The sequence below is a fragment of the Pinus tabuliformis genome, chromosome J (genome assembly GCF_031772625.1).
Source record: "Pinus tabuliformis cultivar Carrire ecotype Pingquan chromosome J, CPIR1, whole genome shotgun sequence".
NCBI lineage: Eukaryota > Viridiplantae > Streptophyta > Pinopsida > Pinales > Pinaceae > Pinus > Pinus tabuliformis.
This window is the reverse complement of record NC_142295.1, coordinates 513759425-513785095: the sequence shown is the minus strand read 5'-3', so window position 1 is coordinate 513785095 and position 25671 is coordinate 513759425. Positions and strand designations below refer to the sequence as shown.

The 25671-nt window shown below is 37.6% G+C and overlaps 1 protein-coding gene across 2 annotated transcripts in view; it reads right to left on the bottom strand.

The window, feature by feature from the left end:
• Positions 1-25671, bottom strand: part of ERS (glutamate tRNA synthetase) — a 176660-nt gene that overhangs the window by 110165 nt on the left and 40824 nt on the right. For both annotated transcript variants that reach the window (XM_089378038.1, XM_089378039.1), the window contains exon 2: positions 1309-1427. In XM_089378038.1, coding sequence (XP_089234164.1) covers positions 1309-1427 — 119 coding nt within the window. The remainder of the gene's footprint in view (positions 1-1308; positions 1428-25671) is intronic.

The following is a 25671-nucleotide window of genomic DNA, read 5'->3' as shown; positions in this document are numbered from 1 at the left end:
AAGCCCAATCATATGACAAGCCAAGAGTTAATACCTTCGCAAGTGCTGATTTGTGTTGTCAGGCCATGGAGCGTCTCATGGAGTGAAAAAGAGCACTCACCCAGCAAAATAAATGAGAAATGAGATGTGTGAGCTCCTTGCAGGAGTTGGTCAGGAGTTAATTAGGATTCAGGGCATGCAGACAAACATCCTAAGAAGCTTGCAACATGTAACATGCAAATTGAGGGATGAAGGTTGACGGTGGCTGGGTTGGAATCAAGTATTGATCAACTCCTATTGATCAATAGTATGTTAGTAACATAGCTTCCTCAGCTGCAGTCATGCAACGGAAGGATACAGGGATAACTATGGTCGTCAATGGCATGCAACAGTATCAACTGGAGATAACAGCAGTGTTAAGTGTAAGCTCCAAAAGCATCAAGCATGATAAAGCAGGGAAGAATGCAGTACAGCTTGATATCTTTTGCTCACTGTGTGGAAACTGGAGAGAATGAACCTGCTTTGCTATGGTTTGTGCTTTGAACCTCTGGTCTTGGTAGGTTATTATGTTGTTTTCTTGTCTATATTCCCTGTGGTGGCATATAGTATAAGCTCAAGTAGTATGTAGATATGTGCACGCTTTCTATTAATGTAAAGGGCACTTATAAAGTGGTATGCATTCTCAATCCAATCTAATGAAGAATTGGTGGAAAAGCATTCTTGGAAACATAGTTAAGTTCATAGTTTTTGTATTCATACTGTACTTTGCTGATAGAAAACATTTTTCCTGATCAGAAAAAGCAATCCATAAAAGTTCAAAGGAAAAAATAACAAACTAAGTCTTAATACAAAAACATTGAAAGTTGCATGAACTGGAATAAACCTGATGATTTAATCCAATCTAGAAATCAAAAGTATCTCTGTTGTAGCTAGCTTACAGAAGAACATCAACATAATTAAAATAAAAACAAACTCTCACGACTGCAATAGTGAAATAGGGAATGGGGCAATCCATGAAACAGAATGGGATGAAAAAATTTGTCATATTTGTGATACTAAAAATGTGGAAGATGAAATGCAATTTCCCCTAGAATTTCCTGTGTATGCCCACATTAGATGTCAATTTCAAAATATTTTAACACTGTCAATCTTCCTAACCTATTAACTCATCAAATCTATGGAGATTTAGAAAAGCCTCTCCAATTTTTTTTACGCATAGAAATATATTATAAATCTAACTAATTAATTCCTTATCATATTTTCTTAAGGTCTGAGACATCAAAGTTGGTCTCAGTAAATAGTAATCATCATCATCATCATTATTGTTACCTTCATCCCAGGATAAACCAAGCCAAGCTAGGTCTCGTAACACTACTTCCTCTGATTCTTTAGTAGATCTTTCCAGGTCAGTGTCTTCAATGCGAAGAATAAACTTACCCCCTGTGGACCTGAAGCAGTGGAAAAGGGATGTCATGATTAGACTTACAGATATTCTAATATTTTTGCAAAGAAAAATAACAAAGCAAAAAGATGCAGATATAAAGGCAATGTTTTGAGGTAAAGTTCACCAAATATAATAAGTAAGATAGTCTAACCTTCAAATTAGAGCACACTAGAGAAAGACAAATATTTCCAGGGGGCATTAACTTACAGAATCAAAATCTCCAGTAAAGATGCAATAGCAAAAGTCAATGTTGATAAAAGCATTGCTAGGAGGGTATACATTTAAAACAAATTTATTCAAGAGGAAGAAAGGGTTGTATAATATTTCCTAGCTTCACTTAAACCAATATAACTTGGATGAAAGCTCATCTGTCATGATCATTGATCCCATGCTAAGACCATGGTAAAGCAGTTTTGAGATAGGTATCCAGAAGTATGAAACTCCCATTCACAGGTTTTGGTATTTTCATTCAGCATGGACCACAAAAAAAAAAAAAATCACATGTATTTAACTGTTAGGCTCAAAGGTTTACTATTCTGCACCATTTTAGGAGAAGACCCTCTTGTTTGAGTGAAATATGGTAGAAGTTGGACTTGACAATCATTTTTCAGCTACTTTTCAATCTCTTTATCAGTTTGACCTAGAGGACAGACTAGACTAGGAATCAACTTCAATCGTATGAAATTGACACACATTTTGCTCCAACCTACCAAAGACTCCTCACAAGTAAATCGGTCACAAACCAGTAAGTACAAGAAAACTCACTGTATTGCCTTAGCGATTTGGATGCACCAAAAGGTGGACAATGTTAGAAACTGTGTTGAAAAAGTCAGCATTGGCAAAAAGTCAGTGAGGATCCTGAAAACATCTTTTTGGCAACATTGGCGAAAAAATAACCAAAAATAGGCAAACTGCGGCAAACATTAAAAAAGGCAAAATATATTCATTTTTTTCAGATATTTAAACGTATAAAGCAACAACAGCATGAAATAAACACACTGGCACATAAATATGAAGAAAGCACTAATATATATGTAGTGGATCTCAAATAAGAATAATACATCAACAGCGATACTAGATCCTATTGATCCCTGATAATTGTCCAATCAAGGACTCAAATCTGGAGAAATATATAAATGTATCTCATCATCATGAGCTATATGTACAATGGAAAAACAAACAAAACTAGCAGCTAGTTATCTGAGATCAGTGTCCTCTCCCTATTTTAAAGGAAAGATGATGGATTGTTTGCCAGGCCTGCCCCTAGCAATAGAAGGCCCTGGCCCTGCACCAAGTGTCAACGATGACTTGTGGGTATGGAACTATGCTCTCCTATATCTATAGAAGGCAGTGTTGATGCTGTCACATCCTCCTCCTCCGAGTCCTCCTCTGCTGCCCCTGTACTACTAATGGTTCCTCCTCTAACTATGCAAGTGACTCCTCCATGATGGGAAGCTCAAACTCCACCCTCCACTTAGACAATACATCAATATTGTCTAAGGAAATGGCATCCACATCCAATGTTTTCTCTATTTGCTTCACCCATAGTCAGAGATTGTAATGGACATACACCAAGTCATTAAGGCGTGAGAACTCCAACCTGTAAGAGTGTCATAAAAAAATTAATGAGTCTTGACACTTGAGGGTCATAAATTACAATAAATGTAATTGCTCAGTTGAAGTTCAAAGTTATAACATGTTGCACTTCTTTGAGTGTATTTTCTCAAATACACTCCAATTGCGCTCACACCCCAAAGTGCTACAAGTCTGACTAAGGATTTTGATGGCCAATTTCTATAAATTTGGTGTTCTTGCACCATAGTTTCGCCACCAAACATCTACAACAAAATAAAGAAAAGTTAAAACATAATTAAACTTTCAAATAAAAAATAATTGAATTTAAAAAATCTAGAATTCTAAATTAGTAAATTCTAATGAGTCGTGACTTGTCACTTACATGGCATGAAGATGGTCCTTTCACGAATAGCATCATCAAAGCCAAATAGTCCAACACCATCCCAATACATCTCTATCTCGCGATTGATTTTGTTGCGAAGCTCGGGATCAGGTACCATCCTATGAATACAAGTATGGAGCCCTTCCATCACCTCACCATCAAAATCAAAGTTGCATTTGTAGGAAAATGCGGGGTTGAGGAAAAGTGTTGTTGCATGAATGGGTCGATGAAGCATCCCTATCCACTGACTATCAATCACATCCCATAACATCATCTATCTATTAAACCCAACAGAACCCTTGTCCGCATAATAAGCACGAATAGTCTCTTTGGCCCTATCCATGGCCTCATATAAATAAGCCATTGCAAGCTTATCGCCATCTACCAATCTCAGAACCTTTACTACAGGTTCACTAACTGAGCACACTTCTTCTACTCCTTGTCAAAAGGAGTTAGTGTACACCAATTTTGCAATGGCTCTCCCATCCTATCTCTTGTTGTATCTACAATCACACCACTCATCACAAACAAACATTTGCTTCAACTCAAACTGACATTGAAGCAAAGACTGAATAGTAATGAAGTTGGTGGCAAAACGTGTGATTGCAGGACGTCGCAACTCCCTGTTTCTGGTGAATATCCTCATGAGGCTAAGAACAAAATCATGGTTATATATGAACTTCGAGATGCTCCTAGCCATATCAATAACCTCCTTGATGAAGGAGACTTTCCCCACATCCTCAAGCATCAAATCAATACAATGTGTTGCACATGGAGTCCAAAATAATGAGTGGTGCTTGTCCATAAGCATCATGCTAGCAACCACATAATTAGTTGCGTTATCTGTTATGACTTGCACCACATTCTACAAACCAATCTCTTGTACAAACCCATCTAACAACTCACATATCAATGTTGCATCTTTTATATGCGTTGACGCAGCCACTGATTTAATAAACATGGTACCTTTAGGACAATGTACCAATAAATTTAGAAGGGCCCTAGCCTTCCTATCTATCTAGCCATCAGACATCACTATGCATTTAGAGACCTCCCATGACTACTTCAACTCTGCCAATCTAGATTTGATGTCCTTCTTTTCTCCTTGAAGGATTGGCCCCTGCAACTCCTCATATTTAGCACTTTTGTACCCTGGACCCACAACAACAATAGCATCACACATTGCCTACCAAAATGGATTGTTTTTAGTGATGTTGTGAGGTAAGTCACTCCAGTAAAGACACCTCTCCATAACTCTGTTTTCTTCTAGCTTCTCCCTTTTCTTAATCACTGACTTTATTGAAGGTTGTGCTCCACATCTAGTTCGTTGAACAAAAAATGATGACCTCCAAGTAACATCAATAGGTGAAGTTATGGAGCCCCTCCCACTACCCTCAGGCTCAGTCTCAGATGTAGATAGCCCTGAATATCTACCTCACATTCGGCGTTTGCAGTTGCCACTTCTTTCTTTTTGTCTTTTGCCTCGATTGTTTCATATGGAGCTCTCATAAGCTTCGGGCTAGATTTATCACAAAACCCAACATCATGTCCAGGGAGTCTAGACAGATGGTATTTCAATCGAGAAACCCCTCCTATCATATGGGCCCCACACAATTTGCAATTTAGTATTTGTCAATTTGTCCCACCATTAGGTTACCCATACTACCAAAATGGATCCGAGGTCTTTGGCATATTTGCAATGGAAGTGTTTAATGGACAGGTTCAAAATTCAATCCTAAGGCACCAAAAAGACGAAAAAATGTCATTAAACCCCACCACACAAAAAATAACAACCTCCTCATTTAAAAAATCAAATTTTACCAAACTTAAATTACATTACTTGCAATGAAAAATGGCAATAAGAGGGTGCCTAAAAAAGTTAAAAACAAAAAACAAGCTTGCAGTCCAAATATGGAGAAAACCCTTGCATTGGTTCATGGGCATGAAAAATCATAGCAAATGACAAAAAACAGAGGGAAAACATTGGTAGGCAAAGAGGCAAGCAAGCATATGCCTAAATGTATGGAGAAAATCATTAACATCGGGGTATTTGAGAACATACCTATGAATAGAAGAAGTGAAGTTTGTCTAACTAATTTGGCAAATGATCTTGAATCTTCGATCCACAATTTTTTTTTGTTCGTGATGATAATGGTTGTTTGGTCGTCCAACGAGCGGGAAAAACGGAGAGTGATCTGCGATGAACGCAACAAGGAGCAGCACGAGGCTCTAATTGTCGTCAGCATGCGAGCTATGAAGTAAGTTTGGCTCAATTTTCTAAGGATATGGGGATCTACAGCTACAGGTAAGGGTTTATACTTTCTCCAACTAAGAGTGTTTTTGTGGGACCACTGCTGAGAACTGCGGGAACAGGTCTGCCCCATTTTTATATGTGACTTTTTTGAAATAGGAATTTTAACTTTTATTGCATGTTGGGGTTGAGGAAATAATTTTAAGCTACAAATAGAGGGGTTAGGCAACATCAAAATTCCATCAAAGCCATGCCCATGCCTGAAATGGGTCAAGGAAGTATTATAACAAGGGATCTTAGGTCTGTTGCTATTGAAAACCAAATTTCAGTGGAAAACATATGTCCTGACAGTCTTGGATTAGTAAAATGGACTCCAAACTGTTGTGAGACAATGAAAATGCCTATAGAGACATACCATGACTCATAATGTAAACCCCTTTTACCAGAATTTTAGCAAGTTAACATAGACAACTCAACCGATAAGTGGATCTTTGTAAATGAGAAGCAATATTTGGGGATGTTAAAGTGCAAACAAGCTAGGAAAAGGAAACAGTTGTAAGAAAAAAGACTCATCATGATCTTACCAAAAGTAACAAAAAAAAATTGTGGCAGCAACTACAAGGGACCATTCAATAGTGAAACAAATTGACCAGGGATGTAACAAATGCAAAAAGAAAGAGGCACTTTCTTCCCAAGAAACATACAAGACAAAACAAATCAGAATTGAAACTTTTGCATTAAACAAAGGGAAGAGTGAGGATGGACCTCAAAGCAACAAAGTCTTATACAGTCTCACGACCTCACCTTTAATATGGTCTCTAGAACTATATGTAAATGAGCTCATGAATGTGAAAAAGAAGATTGAAATTTTAGAGGCAAAAGTACAGCAAGAAGACAACCAAATAAAGGAAATCACAGAAGCTAGAGGGAGGATTGAAAGAGAGAACAAGTTGTTAAAAAAGCAGGTAAGAAACCTACAAAACAAAATGGAGAAAGGGCAGCAAGAGCTAACCAAATTAAAGCAAGAAAAGGAACAGACAAAAGCAAAGAAAAAAATAATAATCATTTAGAGCCAACGGGAGTGGCTAGCATAGTTCAAATGGAAAAGTTTTAGCCATTAATGGTAGACATGGAAATAAGAGAAAACAAGTTAATGGAGCAAATAAAAAAGGATAAATCATGGGCTCATGTGGTAAAAGAACCGGCAAGTGAACAAAAGGAAATTATAGAAAAACAAATCTAGAGACAAATGAGAGAGGAAAGGGACAGAGAAGAAAAAGCAATTAATATCATCATCAAAGGCTTGAAGGACTTTGGGGAAAAAGAGAGAACATATATTCTAGCAAGGAATTTTCTCAAGGATGAGTTGCATTGGACAGGCAGGATTCAACAAGCAAACAAGATAGGAAAGATTATGGGAGAAGGAAGGGATAGACATGTGAGAGTTACTTTAAGAAGCATGGAGGGCAAGGCAAGGATATTAAAGAATAGAGGGCTGCTTAAAGGCACTCGTATCTACTTAGATCAAGACTTAACACTCGCCCAACAAGAAGAAAGAAGGAAAGAATGGGAGAAAGTAAAATCAGCATGAAACCCCAACGGCAAAAGAATGGGAGAAAGTAAAAACAGGAAAGCCCAAGTGACTGATAAATTAACACACAAGAAATAGGGATTTGGGCCCCCACGGGAGTACCTAAACATGGTAAGTTGGAATTGCAGAGGTTATCCATGGAGAAGGGCACCAAGGTTGGGGCCCATAGCTGAGGGTAAATACATTATTTACCTTATGAAAACACATGAACATAATGGATGTAGAATTCCAAACTTTGAAGGATACACTAAAATATTTGTTTGGAATGATGAAACTAAATTAGGTAAGGACAAGGAAGAATAACAATCCTAATAAAAGAAATATGGATTGGGATTGTAAAATTGGAGAAAGAAGACCCAAATAAACAATTTATCTGGCTAAAAATAACAGATATGGATGCAAGAATATGGCTGGTTGCTTGTTATTTTGCTCCAAAAAGCTCAAAATTCTACAAAAAAAGGAACCTAAATAGCGAAGACCCCTATGCAGCATTAAAAAAAAAAAGATATTTCAAACTTTAGCACTAAGGGAGAAATATTCCTAATTGGTGATTTTAATGCTAGAACAGCAAACAATCAATCTATTCAGTTGAGCATCGATATGGGAGAGGATAACAATCCACTATGGCTTAGAGAAAATGAAAAGCACCCTTGGAGGAGGACATCACAAGACGAGAAAGGGAAGGTCTCACACATTGGAGCAGAACTATTAGGCCTTTGTAGCCTAAATGACATGGTTACATGTAATTGCATGAAAAATTGGCCGAAGTCCAACAGTATCACTTATAAAACATACAATGGGCAAAGCAAAGTAGACTATGTTATATGTTCTCAAAGGTCTATTTCCAATTTGTTGAACTTTAATATTGAGTGTTGCCCTATAGAGCTAGACTCTGACCATTTGCCTCTTCTTATTAAGCTTGGTATAACTATAAATACAGAAGAGTGAAAGGGGGAACAGCCCCATCATTCACGCAAGAAAGTTTATGAACATGGGAGAATTATCTTAAACCAAGAAAATCAAGAGCTCTTCAGGGCTGCTCTTAAAGAACACCTCTAGTTGGCCAAAAACAACAATAGGGGTTGCAAGGATAATAGAAGAGATAAAAGATATATTTGCAGTAATATGTTGATTCCCTTAATACACAAAGCTTTAAAGGTATGTAAGAGATCTAGGCCTCTAAAGAGGATCTCAAATACCTTCCCAGCTAATCCTTGGTATGATAAGGAATGCAAGGATGCGAAAAGATCCCTCAAAGAAAAGTCAAGCAAAGAAAACAAGATTATATATAAACAATTGATAAAATCAAAAAAAGAAAGTTATGTGATTTCAAGAAGGAAAGAATTAATTTCTTTGGAAAAACATAATCCCAAAGGTTTCTAGAAGGAACTATAGCAAATAGAAAACAATATCACAGAGGCCTAGTGGTTAGACCATGCAAAATTTCTATATGAGCAGACAAATGAGAAAAGTAAGCCTCCCATAATTGTCTTCTCAACAGAGTTATTTTCAGTTGCTAATATTGACCAAGGTATAAAGAAACTGACAAATGGTGAAGTGCGAGACATTGATAGCTTACAGGCAGAATTTTTAAAATGGGGAATGAAGCTTCTAGCTCCACACATCAAGGAGATATTTAACAAAGTCAATCAAGATAGCTTTCCGGTTTAGTGGACAATTAGTGTTGTTATACCTCTTCATAAAACAGGAGACATCAATAACCCTTCTAACTAACGTACTATTATGATCAACCCTCTTCTTGGAAAGCTTTTTGGGAGCATGCTAGAGCGCGAAATCAGCAAATGGACAGAAAAAGAGGCAAAAAGAGCAAAGGGACAAGCTAGCTTCAAGCCTAAACATTCTACCATTGATCATTGCATCACTCTAAGACACTTCATTGAAAAATTTTGGGACAACCAAAAGGTGGGGAAACATTTTGTTGCTTTGTTGACTTCAAAAAAGCTTTTGATATTGTCCTTAGAGATACACTATGGCAAAAAATGGAAGAACTAAGGGTCCCAAAGGAGTATAGGGCAGTTGTTCATAAGATTTATGAGCAGGTTAGAGCCAAAAACAAAACAAAGGAAGGCGTGTCTAAATGCTTTGGCAGTGACATAAGAGTCAAACAGGGAGGTCCTTTTTCCCCCACATTGTTTGGTTTATATATTGATAAGTTTGAAGAGTGGATAAGCAATACCGAAAGAGAAGGCATCCAACTGGCAAGATATGTGGTGAAAGTTTGAAACTGCTTTTATATGCAGATGACCTTATTCTTATCGCTAAATCGGCAATAGGTTTGAGAGAACACTTGAAAGCTCTGGAACTCTTTTGTCAAGATGTGGGAATGCAAGTAAATACCAGCAAAACTAAAGTCATGATTTTTTCTTTGAAAAGAAAGAAACATCAGGTTACTTTTCTCTTTGAGGGCAGCCCCTTGGAGGTTGTAGATGAGTATAAGTATTTAGGAATTGATTTTCACTATAAGCTTAGCTGGGAGACATGTAGATCAAAGAGAATCCAAGGAGGGTGGAAAGCTTCTTACCTTCTTCAGAACAAGTGTAGACAGACAAAACTATGGGATTGGAAGACTAAGAAAACCCTCTTTGGTCTATTATTGGTGCCAGTTATACTCTATGGTTGTGAAATATGGGGGAGCAACATGTCAAACCCCAAATGGCGAAAAATAGAAAGAATTCAAAAGCACCTGATCACAAGCAGCCTCAAAGTCATATCAACGATCCCATATGATATCCTTTTAGCTGAGGCTGGTATGTTTCCAATTGAGGCTTTAGCGATCATTCATTTGCTAAGTTACTTGAAGAAAGTTGAAAATATGGATAAGCATCGATGGCCCAAATTGGTTGTTGAAGAAGAGCTAAATCACCAGAAAAAGACATGGATGAAACAAAATAGAAAGTGGTTAGGCAAATGGGACATAAATCTGCATGATTTCCCTCACACTGAGGAGAAGATAAAAAGGTGATTGTTAGAAAAATTTAGGACTACCATGTGGGCAAAGCAGGTAGGCAAAAAAAAGCATATTATGTCAAAGAATTTAACCCAACGTGGAAACATGATGATAAAGAGTATTTGAGTTCCTCAATCAAGGGAACAGCTAAAATTTTAATTGCTCAGCTGAGGACTAGCTCCCATCATCTAAGATGTGAAACTGGTAGATGGGCGATCCCTAAAGAAGATTGGGAAGAACGAACTTGCATTTTTTGCAACAAAGGGGTGGTAGAAACAAAATGGCATTTTATCAAAGAGTGTGTAATGTATGAAGTTATTCGTCGTCAATTTGATAGCAGCCTAAAGGTGAACAATCTCAGTGAGCTTTTTTAGGAGACAAGGCTTCACAAAACAGCAAATTTCTTACTCAAGATCCATAACAACAGAATCAACCTAGAAAAAAATTTGAATATGGATTAAGTGATAGTGGGTGATCCCTTAGACCGCGAGGTCTCATGGACGTCATTAAAAACCATTTAATTCAATTCAATCCCTCCTTGAAAATGACCACAAAGCTCTTCCCCTTCTCCAACAACAACAAAGAAAAATGACCAAAAAAAAAACAAAATCACTTTTGAATGTTGAAAATGTAGCGAGCAAGGTCTTTTGGCTTGTGGCATAGCTAGTGAAGACCTCAAATTGTCCTCATCAGTTATACTTCAGTTAGAATGATTTATTTCAAATTTACTGGAATAATCATCAAGTTAGCATGTGTAGAGTTGGAGCTTTAGTTAAAGAGGAGTCTTCATCAATTTGACTACAGAACGAGGTGGCAGTTAGAAATTCAGTTAGAGCGAGTTAGTCTTCAGTCTTGACTAAAGGAAGGATGAGTTAAGAACTCTAATGTTTATTGGAGAGAGAATTAGTTGCACTCTCAGTTAACTTGTCAATTAGAACTCTAGATCTAAATTTGAATTGAGCCTCCTTGCATGTTTGAATTGGGCCTATAAAGGAAGGGCAAAGGCACAAGGATTATTCATTGCTTTGTGCACAAGGTTGTGAGACAAAGAAGCTCACGAGTTTGTCAGAAGAGTCTTGTTTGTGGAGAGTGCAAAGAACTTGTTTCCTAAGAAATAGGAGGAACAAGTGCACAAGTATTTAGGAGTTGGTTGTGCGTAGGAAGGAGTTGTGGTCCTAAGAAATAGGGCCTAAAGTGCGCTAGGAAATAGGAGATTAGCACAAGGAATAAGGTTGCCGAGTGTGCAAGGAAGGGGGAGCAAAATTGAAGCTAGATGTTATGAATATAATTCATAACAAATAATTAAATAAAATAAATATAAAGATTAAATAATTAAATATAATTAGGTTAAATAGTCATTAAGTTAGGTGAAATTTAGACATGCCCATTCACGAAAGGTCACCTCCTGAGGTATAAAAGCAAGGCCTCATTGTAACATTCAAATCATCTTATAGCATCTTATACAATTTTATATATTAATAAATTATTATTACAAATACCTATGTGTATTTTAACATATTAAGTCTTCAAGCTATCAGTTCTCTTGCTTTAGCCATAGTTTTTATGTTTCAGTGGTATCAGAGCCATGGCACACGATATAATCATGTAGGCCTTTGAACGTAGTTCACCGCCGCTCAATGTGCCATTACGTTCACATCTTGATTACGTTGAGCAATTTAGTATTCAAGAAGCATTTCAGCGATTAGAAAAATCAATTGCAGAAGTTAAAGAATGTCGAGAGGAAATCGATAGTAAGAAAGATGATAGCGATGTTGAAACAAAACTAAATGAAGCATTAGATGATTATAATGTTGAAAATGAAGATGTTGCAGAAAATGATCAAAATGATGATTCTGATGTAGCTGATATAGATCAAGAAGAAGATGATCAAGTTACTTTGTTGGAAGAAGAGGAGCTTGCTAGATCAGAGGGTAATGATACAACCAAAGAGATTGAGTTTGAATTTGGGATGGACCTGGAATTTCAAGCACTATCTATATCTTCTAACCAAGGCAATACAAAAGATAATGGAACAATTCAGAATCTCAGCAACTTAAGTCTGTCATCAACCCCTGCGTCGATGGCCACACGCACCAAAACCATCGGAATCATCCATCCTCTGCCGGACATTCGAAATATCGTGGATAAGACTGCACAGTTCGTTGCTCGCAATGGCCCAAAGTTCGAGAAGAGGATAATATTATTTTTGCCACAGAATGTAAATACAGATGGCAATATATATTTAGGGGAGGGATTCAACAAAATAGCAGAAAATGGAGATAATAATTTGGAATCACTGAGGGGCCATGCGTTATTCTTAGATAATGTCTTCAATATCATAACAGCTAAAGATTTCGAAGAAGCAGCTGCGGTCGAGTACGCGAAAGGTTACAGAATGTCCATTGTGGAATTTGTGGCGGTGGAACTTTCCAGCGCCCTCTTCGTCGACCTGCCATTGCCTCCCGGGACCTTGAACTTCGATAAAATGTCAAACAGGCTGCCATTGTATATTGAGATTGAACAACGGGTTCCACTCAGGAGTCCTAAGCAGACCGCTATTTTTAGCGAACTTTATAGGAGATGTCCCATCGACAATTACGTTCTTTCTAAGTTCAGTCTTCTAAATTATGTTGTTATAGTTTCATATGGCATCGGCAGTGGTATTAATGAATGTAGTTTCTGCTACATGAAAGTTGAAGGTAATGGAATCTGCATAGCGAAGGTGGAGTTGAATGAGGAGAGGACTAAAGTCGTGGAAAAGCGGGAATGGGGTGAATTTGTGGCATATTGGATTAATGAGATGCGTACGCAAGGGGCCTACAAAATGCCCAACAAATGGTATGCCCATTCTCGAGAAAGAAGCGTGATCAAAGTCTTTAAGTGGCCACAACCATGTCTTATAAAACACGAAGTAAAACTTCCAGGTAAAGCAATGGGTGAGGTTGTGGATGAGCACTCCCTCAAGGCGGTGGTTGCATGTAAGGTGGTGGTGCCGGAAACCCATCATGCCCACTGGATTGTATTCGACGTGCCGCTAGATTACATCGCAAGGGAAGAAGAACAAGACTGTTCACATGTTCAATATGTATATATGTTAATACAAGCTGCCGTCGATGTCCACGCTGCCTTCGACCACGCTGTCAAGCACAAAATTCTCAACCGACACCCTTTCCTGTGCATCTGTTTTCCTCTATTCTTGGCGTTTCCACCACTTCTCGCTGCCTTATTATCTACCAAACGTCATAACCTTCCACAGTCGTATGGTTTCAATTACAAGTTATATATATATATATATATATATATATATATATATTAAAGTTATACATATAATTTTAATATATTAAATTTAATAAGAATATATATATTTAAAATAAACAAACAAAAAAAATCAATATTCGCATTAACGAGGAGAGGAGATCCATCCAACATTTACAGTTAAAAGTTGGTGTCTGCTTTGAAGTAGGTATTCTGGCAACAATGAGTCGAAATTTGCATAATCGAGATAGAGACTCGGTCCTTAGCGTTATGAGATTTGTGGAGCAGTGCGTATCACTGCCAACGAATATATACACATCTACGTTAATATATATATATATATATACATAACGATAGATATTTGTGTTAATATTCGGGGCATAGGTATATCACTATAGTAGATGGCTATTTGATGAGAGGACGGCCAGATTATATACATCAAGACGACATACACTAAGTGAAGAAAACCCCCAGTGTTAAAAGCTTTGAGGGCAAAGCTTCTGAAGGAAGGGGCTAGGTTATGAATATAATTCATAACAAATAATTAAATAAAATAAATATAAAGATTAAATAATTAAATATTAATTAAGTTAAATAGTCATTAAGTTAGGTGAAAAGGCATGTCTAAAAGACATGCCCATTCACGAAGGGTCACCTGCTGAGGTATAAAAGCAGGGCCTCATTGTAAGATTCAAATCATCTTATATCATCTTATACAATTTTATATATTAATAAATTATTACTACAAATACCTGTGCGTATTTTAACATATTAAGTCTTCAAGCTATCAGTTCTCTTGCTTCAGCCATAGTTTTTATGTTTCACAAGACAGCAGAGTTTGCAGAGCAACTCAAGGAGACAACAGAGGATTGGTTGTGAGCTAGAGGGTCGAGATCAAGCAGTGATCAAGGCAAGCCAAGATGAACCATATCGGCTGAGATTTGTGAGTAAAGCAGAATGATTTCTCAAGTGAGACAGTTTGCTCTATAATAGATTCAATTGTTCCTAGACAATCAATAAAATACCACATCAAGTAGGTTTTCCCTGATGTGTTTCCTAAGAAAAGTATGTCAATTTGTGCATGTGCTTTTATATCTCTGGTGTTTTATTCCATTGCTTATGAATTGTTAAGAAACTTTGTATCTTAGTGAAAGTAAACTAGTTTCAATTTTCAGTTATTAATCTAAGTAGTTGCAGAGTTTCACGGAAATTTAACATTGAAAGTTGGCAGCCTCATGCACCCGGTGATTTTTTGGGTTGTGGCACGATTTTTCGCTGATGTTTGCAACCCTGGTTAGAAAAAACTCATCTAGGAAGAACATTCCTTCAAGTCAGCACGACATTTAGTTTCCAAACAACCTACTAATGTCAAATTTTCCCATCCAAGTGTTAAATTCAGCACCTTGTGATTTCATGTAATGGTTCAAAAACTTCAAGATAGGGCCAAGTTCTATTTTGAAAGATTTTCAAGTGCTTCAGTGCAAACCTCAGTGCTATTTTTATCAAGGTCCCATGTATGTATGTGAGAGGTAACACTTGGAGAATACATGGGAGGGTGATGGCTTCAAATGATTACCCTTCAACTTTGAGATTTGCTAGTTTGAAGGAGTTTCTGTTTTTGAAACTTGAACTTTTAGGAGTTGGTTGCAATTTTGAGAACCCATCTGTTGGTTGTCCAGACTCCAAAGCATATGCTTTGGTTTCTTAAGTCGCTATTTTTGAAAAGTTTATAATTTTAGAATAGAAACTAATTCGGTTTTGGATACCCCTTTTGGGGGGAACTTTTGGTGATGATCAGAGAAAGTGTAAAATTAGGTCAAAATTAGGGTTTCTATTTTTAGAGGATCTTATACAAGATGAATTTGAGTAGTGATGGTGAAGAAAACCTGAAATTTCAAGTAATTTCTAGGAAGTGCAAAATTAGCAAAGCTTTTCACTAGTTCCAAAAATAGCAAGTACCCTGAAATCGATTTTCTAGTAGTGGACATGGCTTTCAATTTTCTCCCAAGCAATTTGTTATTTTTGGAAGGATGGGAGTGCCCTAATCTATTTTAATTTCTTAAGGGATTTTTTTTCGAGATGTTGCTTTTTGGAACCTTATCCAGTATGCTTTTAAGTTTTTGGAAGTGGTGTCTTGAATTTCATGAGCTAGAAGAAGAGCATCCCACTTGAGAGCAATATCTTTGAATTAATGGTGACTTGTGTTGAAAGTTTCTCCCATAAATTATTGAGCGAATTTATGATGAGTTCCAAATTTCCCCCATAGTGATCATGTAAATGTGTCCCTAAACATGGTGAGAGTAAAGCACTTGAAAAGTGGTAATTCCTCCACTTGAGCTCTTAAGGTGTGAATCTAACATCTTCAAACCCTGTATTTACAACTTTAAAATAAAGGTGAAACTCTTTTAGTGGCCAATTATTTATTCTGCATAAGTTTCATGATCTAATGTGGAATTTTCTGAATTGATTGGCCTCACATATATTGCTTGTCCAATCAATTTTCTCTTTTACTTCTTTGGATTGAAAGTACCAGTCCAAAAAATACACAAAAAGAAGAATTTATTTCATAGCTTTTGAGTGTTTTACTTGCAGACCTGCAATTTTTGGTTATAGATCTGAAGTGTATTAATGCAAATGTACTAAAGGCTAAAGTTGATTTGATATCTAAACAAGTAAACCTAAATTGTATTTGATGTTCTCAAGCATTTAATAGAAGAAATATGAACTGCTCTGAAAATTTCTACAAGTATGTTTTCGGAGATCAAGTTGTTTGTCGGTTATGATTAAATATTTTTTTACTCCGGATCACTAGAGATACCCGCATGAAGCTAGCAAGGACTAGCTCGAAGTGAAAGGGGCTATTTCAGAGGACATTGGCACTTTCCCGGATTGTTCATTCGATTACCTTGGCACTGAAATTCACCAAGGACATTTTCAAGTTATGATATTTTTGGTGCCATTATCAAGGAGCACACCCAGGCTCCTTGACATTTGTAGCTTGAGGCTACACAATATCAATGACCAATGTTTTGTTTAAGATTTCGATAATCACCTAGTGATTCCACTTTTCAGGGACCAAGATACTTTGCTACAAGGCTATTTTAGATTTATCCTGAAAAGAAATATTCTCTTTGATATTCATGCCATTCACATGGACCATAGTATTGGCATGAAGGAACTTATTAAGGTATCTAGGCAGTGGACCAGGATGCAACGGTTGCTATCATGCATTGCTTTAGATGTTATACGCTGGCCTAGATCTTGTAACATGCTTCATAGAGAGGATGCAGATGACATATCCAACAGCTGCTCACCTATTTGAAAACTATGAAGAAGATCAAGAGCAGTGTAAGAACATTCCGTCAGTTGAAGATGAAGATGAGAACTATCACACTAATGTCGAAGAACCAAATTTAGAGCATGAATAGTTGACCCTTCACAGTATGGATTTCAGATTTGAAAACAAAGTCTAGAAAACCAGTAATGAAGACTTGAATTAGCAAGGGAGTTTACTAAGTCTACCTATGACATTGTCAATTCAAGAAGAATAACATGAAGGACTGCAAGAGGTTGCAAAAATCAATGATAATATGTGTTTCTTGTATTGTACTAGTCATGATAGGGAAGAGAGGGTCATGAAAAGATTATGAACATCATGTTTTTGATGATATGCACCTTTGTGACCCTATTTACGATATCGATCATGAGGCAGATGAGCAGAATTTATAGCTTGATTTGTTAACTCTTCACAATAGTGGTTGCAAAACATAGAGGCAGCACAGTGAATTAGTGATGAACATCTGAATCAGCATGAGAATCCACTGCCCTTTCCTATGAGGAGAATTCAAGAGGAGCATCCTGCACAAATATCATTGCAACATGAAGAACAAACCTTGATTGTTGTTGTTGATTTCTCCAAATAACTAGAAGAGTATACTGATTTGGTAAGGAATTGTCCAAATGCTCTATGATTCATATCCATATATGACTAAAAAAGGCCAAGTCACAACCAGAATGGATCCAAATCATAGAACATTTAGACAATTCCATTTGGTAATGGTTTCTCAATCTGGTCTTATTTCAGCATTTCTTTTCAAGTCTAATTATTGTCCAAATTCAGGGGGATATGTTGACCCAAATAAGTAATACATGAAGGAATTATTCAAAGTTAACTCAGAAGAGCCCTTGGATCTTCTTCCTTCTTTTGGTTAATAATCAGTCATGTTATGAGTTGCAGACAACAGAATGTTTGGTTCCACTGCCTACTCTGATTGTTGAGCACACACAAATGTTTATGAATTAGGCAACTCTGTGACTGACTTCACTAGAGGTTTGAGTATATGGACAAGTTTTGCAAATTCAATCAATTACATCACTGGCTTCATTGGCTTTTTGAGTATGTTTATTTGTCATGAGTCTTGCTGGTTTGATTAGGCTGATTGAACATTGTCTTCAGTTTTAGGTTGGAATTCTCGGTCTCAAGTTCAATTCCTTTCTTTGAGTTTGCAATTCAGAGTCAGTTAGTCACTAAGATATTTTAATTTTTGCTTCTAGTCAAGTTAGGTCAATTTCATTGATAGTCTTAAGGTTGAGTTGTTTCCCAAATTCGGTATGTCATGGTTTTCGATAAGTGTAATTGGACACATTAGGTCACTAGGATCAAAAGTTGTAAGAAACCTTCTACATGTCTCTTGGTCCATTCATAAGCATAAGAGAATTCTTTACAAATATAAGTTTTTGTTGCAGACAAGGTCAATCATGTTATTCTATGTTGGATGTTTCTATGAAGCCTTGGAGTCTAGATGTTGTATCTTAAGTCGAGTGGGTGCCAAGTGGAGTCAAATCAAGTTTATGGTTTTTAAGTAGAGTGATTTGAGCATTTGACTTGTTCCCAAAAAATTTCTCACATTCAAAGTTCTAGGATTCTCCACATCAAGCAAGTGATTCCTTCCCCATGTGGAGCCACTATTAAAACCAAATTTGCCCATCCAAATTCAGGTGTTAAATCCATCACTTGCATGTGTACATCTATTGGTTCCAGAAGTTTCACATCATATCCACATCTATTTCTAGAGGTTTTCGAAGCCCTTCAATTCAGAGCTTAGTTCTTGTTACCACAAAATCTAGCAAGCCTTTAAGAGGGAAACCATGCAAAACGACGAGCTAGACTAAGTGCTGACAATGGGACAATGGCCTATTGTCACCACAACCAATGTCCAATGCTCTTTACAGACTTTCACCGATGGGAGGAGTCCTGGTAGGATGATAATCACCTTCAATAGATGTTCTAGGGTTTATGGTGCTAGGTGATGAGGTAGGACCTCTCAAGGGAAGCTTAAGGTGATGAAATGATGCTTCTAAAGGTACTTCACTCCCTCTAAGAGACCTAGAAAAGAATTGCACAAGACCTAGGGTTTATAAGTAATCGTGGATAGAGGCACTCCCAAGATCAAGGCAAGGAGGAGAAAGGGCTTCTTATGATTTACTTCACCAAGTACTAGGCTCATACAACCCTCAAAGAAGTCCCCAAGTTGAGGCAATAACAAGCTAGGGTTTCCCTCTTAGGGCACACCTAGGGAAAGAGATTTTATGGATGAAAACCAATTGGATGCCCACCAAACTTTGAGGTCAAGAAGATAAGACCTTAGTCTTGGTGTCTAGGCTCTTGGAATCCACCAAATCACTCTCTAATGCAATTCACTTTATGCCCTAGCCTAGTCGTCCTACTTTAGGGGACCAAATTTTAGGAAAGAAAAATTATGGAGAGAAATTGAGTTTGATCACCAAAGGCTTGGACTAGTGTCTTGTCCTTTGGGCATATGGAGTCCTAGATGCTTTAGATTGGCCAAAATTGTCTTTAAGGAGGTCAAAAATTGATGCCCTAGGTACCAACCCTCAATAATTACCCACTCAAGAATTATGGAGTTTTATGGAGAAAATCAATATTTCACCACTAGGAACATTCATCACATGTCATGACATGAATAATATATGCAATTGTCAACCAAATAGCTTTCAAAATTTAGCTTCACAAAATTAAGGCACAACGTAGCATCAATCTAGCTACAGCAATTCCATACATTAGACATATTTCAAAAGCAAAATTTCAACAAAAAGCACTTACAAGATGACATGCAATATATCCATCCATAATCCAAGAGATAGCTCCAAAAGAAGATCAAAAATCAGCTCCAAATATCAAAATGCATCCAAGATACTCCAATAGCCAATACAAGAACAAGTGTGAATTAGCCTAAGACGCCAAATTTCCCAAGTGATGATGATCATTCAATCCAAATGAAATGATATTCTATTTATATGTGTTCTACTAAGTCAAATTATGCCTATAAGCCCCTCAACATTATAAAAATGGGTAAGATGCATCCCTTGGTCACAAGTTGACCAAGTAGTTTTACAAAATATGAATTAGCCATCCAAATGCATGCCGAAATGATGATGTCATGTTGATGTAGGGCCGTTGGAAGGCAACGTTGAGTCCTCAATCTTGAGAGGACTCCATAAATCTTGAACTAGGCGATGGCCCCTAACTCGCCATGTAAGTCATCATGTGGACCCCAATTTTGTGTTTGGGGCACAAAAACTGGCCATGGGTCTTCCGATGGAAGAATAGCCTATAATGCTCCAATGTTGAGGTCTTTGATGATGGTGTTTTCCCTCCCATGTATCAAGGGATGAGACAAACCTCCTCTAGGCCTTGGATCAACTCCCACACCATATGGTAAATGCTAAGCCGGTTGGGGCACACTAGTCCAAGTGCATCATCTTGTGAATAATGTGGGGCAATGAGTAGACTGTTGGGGGTGTTGAAGGTGCCCATGGCATGAAATGATGCTTTGCACATGATGGGAGTCCCATGGCTCTCAATGCTTCACCCGGGGGTGTCAATATGATCCTCTGGTGGACTTGGGCCCCAATTACATTGCTTAGGCCATGATGAAACCACCTGCCAATCACACATAAGGTCCATTGCTACATCTTCACCATTAGGTAACATTAATCATTTGTGCATCTAAGAGAACCAAGCTTGTTAATCAAGGGCACATTGAGACCTTCATATGGGGCTTCTCTTCCAAATTTGGGTTTTAATCTCAAAGTAATGTTACCTCACTAGGTAAGAGGTGCTAATAAACAATCCTATTAGGTGTTCCCAACCCCTAAGATGAAAGGCATGTCCTTGGTACATCCTTCAATTAATAGGTGTCATGTGAATAATGATGAATGGATGGGGACACAGGGGTCTTAAGGTCAAATGACATGGGCCCAAGGATAGCAATGATGAGGGATGTCCACATATTGGGTATATAGATGTAGGAGGGAGCAATTGTGGATACATGAGTTACCTCGGCCTTTGTTTTTCCACCCCTCTTTTATTTTTCTTTTATATTTCTTAATTTGTCTTTGTATTATTGCTCGAGGCTCCAGGGAATGAGAGCATGTTGTGTATGACGTAAAGTAGTTATTATCCCCTTAAGGTGGGGCAATTCATGGGATGTGCACGGGTTCCTTAATGACATGGGGGCACTCATGGGGCCCTAGGAACCAGGGTGATGGCCATGATAAGGGGTAGACCTCATGTTTGACTTTTGCCCACGTGTTATTATTTAATGTCCCAGCCATCTTTTGCATTTTATAATATTCCTTTCTTTTGTTTCTTGCTTGTTGTCGTGATATGCTTTTAACTTTCTTTTAGTTGCATCAACCTCCAGGGCAACATTCTAGGCCTGACCCAGATATGTGGACAAGGGAAGGGGGTGCGCCAGTACCTTGTGGACCTAATGGTCATGTGGATCCAGAGAAGGAAAATGATGAAATGGGTTTTGTAATGTGCAAAGGGGAGAGAAAATGTGGAACAGGAAAATGGAACCATGCTATCAAAATCAGGGTTTCCCAAGTAGTGCCCTTCCTAAAACCATAGGTCAATAGGGGAGATCCCATGGGACTAGGATTGAGGATTAACCCCCCATTTAAGGTGAGGGAACAAAACCACGGTCAAAGCCCTTCCTTCTTCCAAGTCACCCAATAATCCATGCCCAAAATGCCCAAGAAAAACAAGCATAAGCACCCGATTACACAATGAAAAACATACCTTTTGGGTTGGATTGCCCACCTTCTAACATATGCTCTTGACAAATGGGCGAGGGGGCATATGGTTGACATAGGGAGCGGAGATCAAAAGGCACAATATATCAGCTACATAGGTGGCTGTCAGGGGCTGCCGGCTGAAGAGATACTTGGGAGAAAAATTTCTCCTATGGGGGCACCCACTTTTGGTGGGTAACAGTTCTATTTTTATCAAGGTTCCCATGCATGCCTGTTACATGTAACCCTTGAAGCATGCGTGAAAGAGTGATGGCTTCAAATGGTCACTTTCCAATTTTGAGTTCTGTTGTTTGAGGAGAGTTTCTTTTTTAGATACGTGCTATTTTGGCAGTTGGAACAGTGTTGAGTAGCTATCTAGTGGTTGTCCAAAACGATAGTCTTTAATTTTCAAAGTTGGTATTTTTAGAGATTATTTATTTTCAGAAACATACCATCTTTGGAAACTAATCGAGTTTCCGGATACCTTTTATGGAGGAAACCATGCATGCTAATTTTTGTGACAATCAAAGAAAGTGCAAAATTAGGTCAAAATTAGGGTTTTTATTTTTAGAGTATCCTACACATGGATGGGTTTGCATGGTGAGAGAGAAGAAAACCTGAGATTTTTGAATTCATGATTTTGCAAAATTGGGGTTTTGCCAATTCTAAAAAATAGTAGGTTGTTGCATTTCTAGCAATGGAGATGGCTTTTAGTATTCACAAGCACAATGTTATTTTTGAACATGGCCCTTTTTTTGGCGGGAAAGGCGCACCCTAATCTATTTTCAGGCAATCTGTTTTTCAATATACTTTTTTGGAATCCTATCCAGTATGTTTTTCCGGATCTTATGTTGATTATTATGAGCCAAAACGAGTGTGCCCCACTTCAAGGAACTATCTTTGAACTTGACTTATTCATGGTGACTTGTACTTCACGCAAGGTTTTATTCCACAGAAGCTTGTACTTTAAGTAAGCTTTTATTCCAAAAAAAAAAGAAAAGAGGTTGCTTTTTGGGTTTCCATTCTTGAATAATTTTTTGTACACACCAATTCTCATTATACAAGAGATGGAGAAATGATTGAAAGTAGCAATGGTTATTCTTTAGTATTCCCATTTCTCATTCTTATATCTCTGTACTACTTCACTAAGTCTTTTCATATCAAAATATTGGGCAAATTTATGATTGAGTGTTGAAAGTTGCTCCCATGGTATTCATGTGACTGTGTCCCTGAACATGGTGAGAGGAAAGTTCTTGAGAAGAGATAGCTTGTTCTCTCGACTTCTTATAGTGTGAATATGACATTTTAAAACTTTAAACTAAAGGTGAAACTCTTTTAGTGGCCAAATTTTTATTGTGAAGGAATTTGATGTTTTGATGTGGAATTTTCTGAATTGATTGGTCTCAGGTTTGCCCAATCAGTTTTATCTCTTATTTTTTTCACTCCATGGCCATTGGATTGAAGATAGTGGTCCAAAAATACACAAAAGTGAAAAAGAAATTATTTTGCAGATTTTGAATGTTTTGCTTGCAGATCTAAAACTTTTGGTTACAAATCTGAAGTGTATTATTGCATATTTACTAAATAGTAACATTGATTTGACATCTAAACAAATAAATCTAACCTGTACTTGTTGTTCTCAAGCATTCAATAGGAAAATTACAAACTGTTTCGAAGATTTTTGCAAGAATATTTTGCAGATTCAAAGCCAATGGCAGGGTGTTACCCACCAAAATGGGTAATCCCCTAGGAGAAAACTTTTTCTCTTATTTTGGACAGCCAGCCAGTCAGCAGCCATACACATTGCCTTGATGATGATGATATGCTAGGTCCTCCACCATATGCACCAGTCAATACACCTCTCACCGTCCGGCATTCCTCTTGAATGAAGGTGGGCTACCACTCAACAGGTACCTTGATCATTTTGTAGTTGAGTGCTTTTAATTTATGTTTTGGGTATTTAGTATGGATAAAGGGGTGATCTGGATGATTGACCATTCTTGAGTGTAAATTTGTTCTCTCACCTTACCAAGAGGGTTAATGTTTAGCCCTAGTCCAATGGGACCTCCCCTAAGGCCTTCAGGTTATATGAAATGGCATTAATTAGAGAATAAATAATTGTGGCGAGAAAATAAATCTGGGCTGGTATTAGAAGATTCAACATGGTATCATAGCTCTAGAAAACTCTAAAAGAGAGATTCGAGATCACTAGGGTTTGCAGCAGAAAATTTCTTCTTTTTATGGTAGCAGAATTATTTTTAGTTTTACAGTTGGGCTTTTTGTGGCCAGGTTACTAGGTCTATTTGTGAGATGGAATCAATGAGTAGTTTACGATATGAAGATAGGTTGGATGGGGTCGTTAACTTCAATCCCTAAAAGGAGCGGATAACTATAGTTTTAAAAATGAATGGTTTGTGAAATTTTGTGAGGACAGATATCCAAGTTCCTTCAAGATCCAAACCAAGCAGTTGAGCACAATCAAAAGGATGTGAAAGCAATGGGTATAATTTTGGATGGTGTGAGGGATCATATAATTCCTCACATATCAGGGAAGGACACAGCACGTCAAATGTGGGTAGCCCTAACCAGTCTTTATCAAAGCACAAACGAAAAAAAAAAAGATGGTATTGTGGGAAAAATTAAACAGCGTCAGGATGAACAAATCAAAGACTGTAACATCTTACCTCACAAGGATCCAGCAGGCTCATGATGAGCTTTCAGTTGTTGGGGAGGTTGTGAATGATTCAGAGATTGTGAATGTAGCTCTAAAAGGATGCGCCAAGCATTGGAGCACCTTTGTGGATGGGATTCTAGCTAGGCAACAGCTTCCTGATTGGAGCCAGTTGTGGTATGATTTCATCTAGAAAGAGACCTGGGAGAATTCATTAACCGGAGGACAGCAAAGGAGTTGTGAGGGGAAAGAGGAGATTACTCTTGTTGCACAAGCGAAAAAGGGTAAAGAAAAGGACAAGCATAGAACCTAAGTGGAGATGGACCTTCACAGGGTAAAATGAGGAGATGAGCAAAGTCAAGTGCTTTGCATGTCACAAGTTCGAATATTTTGCTAGTCAGTGTCCAAACAAGAAGAAGGGCAAGGGAAAGACAACGACGACAGCAACTGCATAGATGGATGAGTTGAATAAAAAGTTCGAGAAGAACTTCACCTTGGTGTCATGCCTTTTCTAGAACCGTCATGAGAAGTGTTTGGTTTGTGGACAGTGGAGCATCTCGCCACATAACAGGATCTCGAGACATTTTCACCATCATGACCAAGGAGCCCAGAGATATACATGTATAGTTTGGTGATAATACCAAACATGCAATAGAGGGCAGTGGTAGCATTGAATTTTAGACGGACTCAGGAGGTACAATGGAGGTGAATGAAGTGTTGCTTGTACTAGGTTTGGAGAAGAATCTCCTGTCAGTTTTGGCCATGGAAAACAAAAGACTAGAGGTCAACTTCATGGGAGGTAAAGCGGTTGTTAGGCCGAAAGTGTTAAAATGTGCAACTAGGACCAAATTCCACTTTGGGCAGCTCACTGGCCTAAGATGATTATTGGACAAAATTCCTCTTTCTGAGAGGACCAACATTCCCGTGATATTTCAACATGTGATAAATTATTTTTTATGTTTGGGAGTAATAAGGTGATATTTCAACATGTGATAAATTATTTTTTATGTTTGGGAGTAATAAGGTGATATTTCAACATGTGATAAATTATTTTTTATGTTTGGGAGTAATAAGGTGATAAAGTGTGATTTTTAGGAAAGATAAGGAGTGAATAAAATCATTTATTTGTAATGGAGAGATAAGGTAAATTTTATTTTGTAATTTTGGAGCAATAAGTGTGCATTTTTTTTAAGTGTGGAGTGACAAGTGAGATTCTTTTATAAAGTAAGGGATTATTTCCCTGTAATGGAGTGATAAGGATTGAGTTTTCTTTCTCTGTAAGTTTGAAGTGATCGGTTTTTCAAAAGAAAGCTCATTGTTGTAGGAGGTTGAGTCAGTTTTTTGAACGCATTTGCTTCCAAAATTTGCGAGCGTCAGATTCTCACTATTTGAGAAAGCTTCAGTGGCAATGTTGTAAAAGATGAAAGATTGATGACCTTATTACTTAATAAAGAC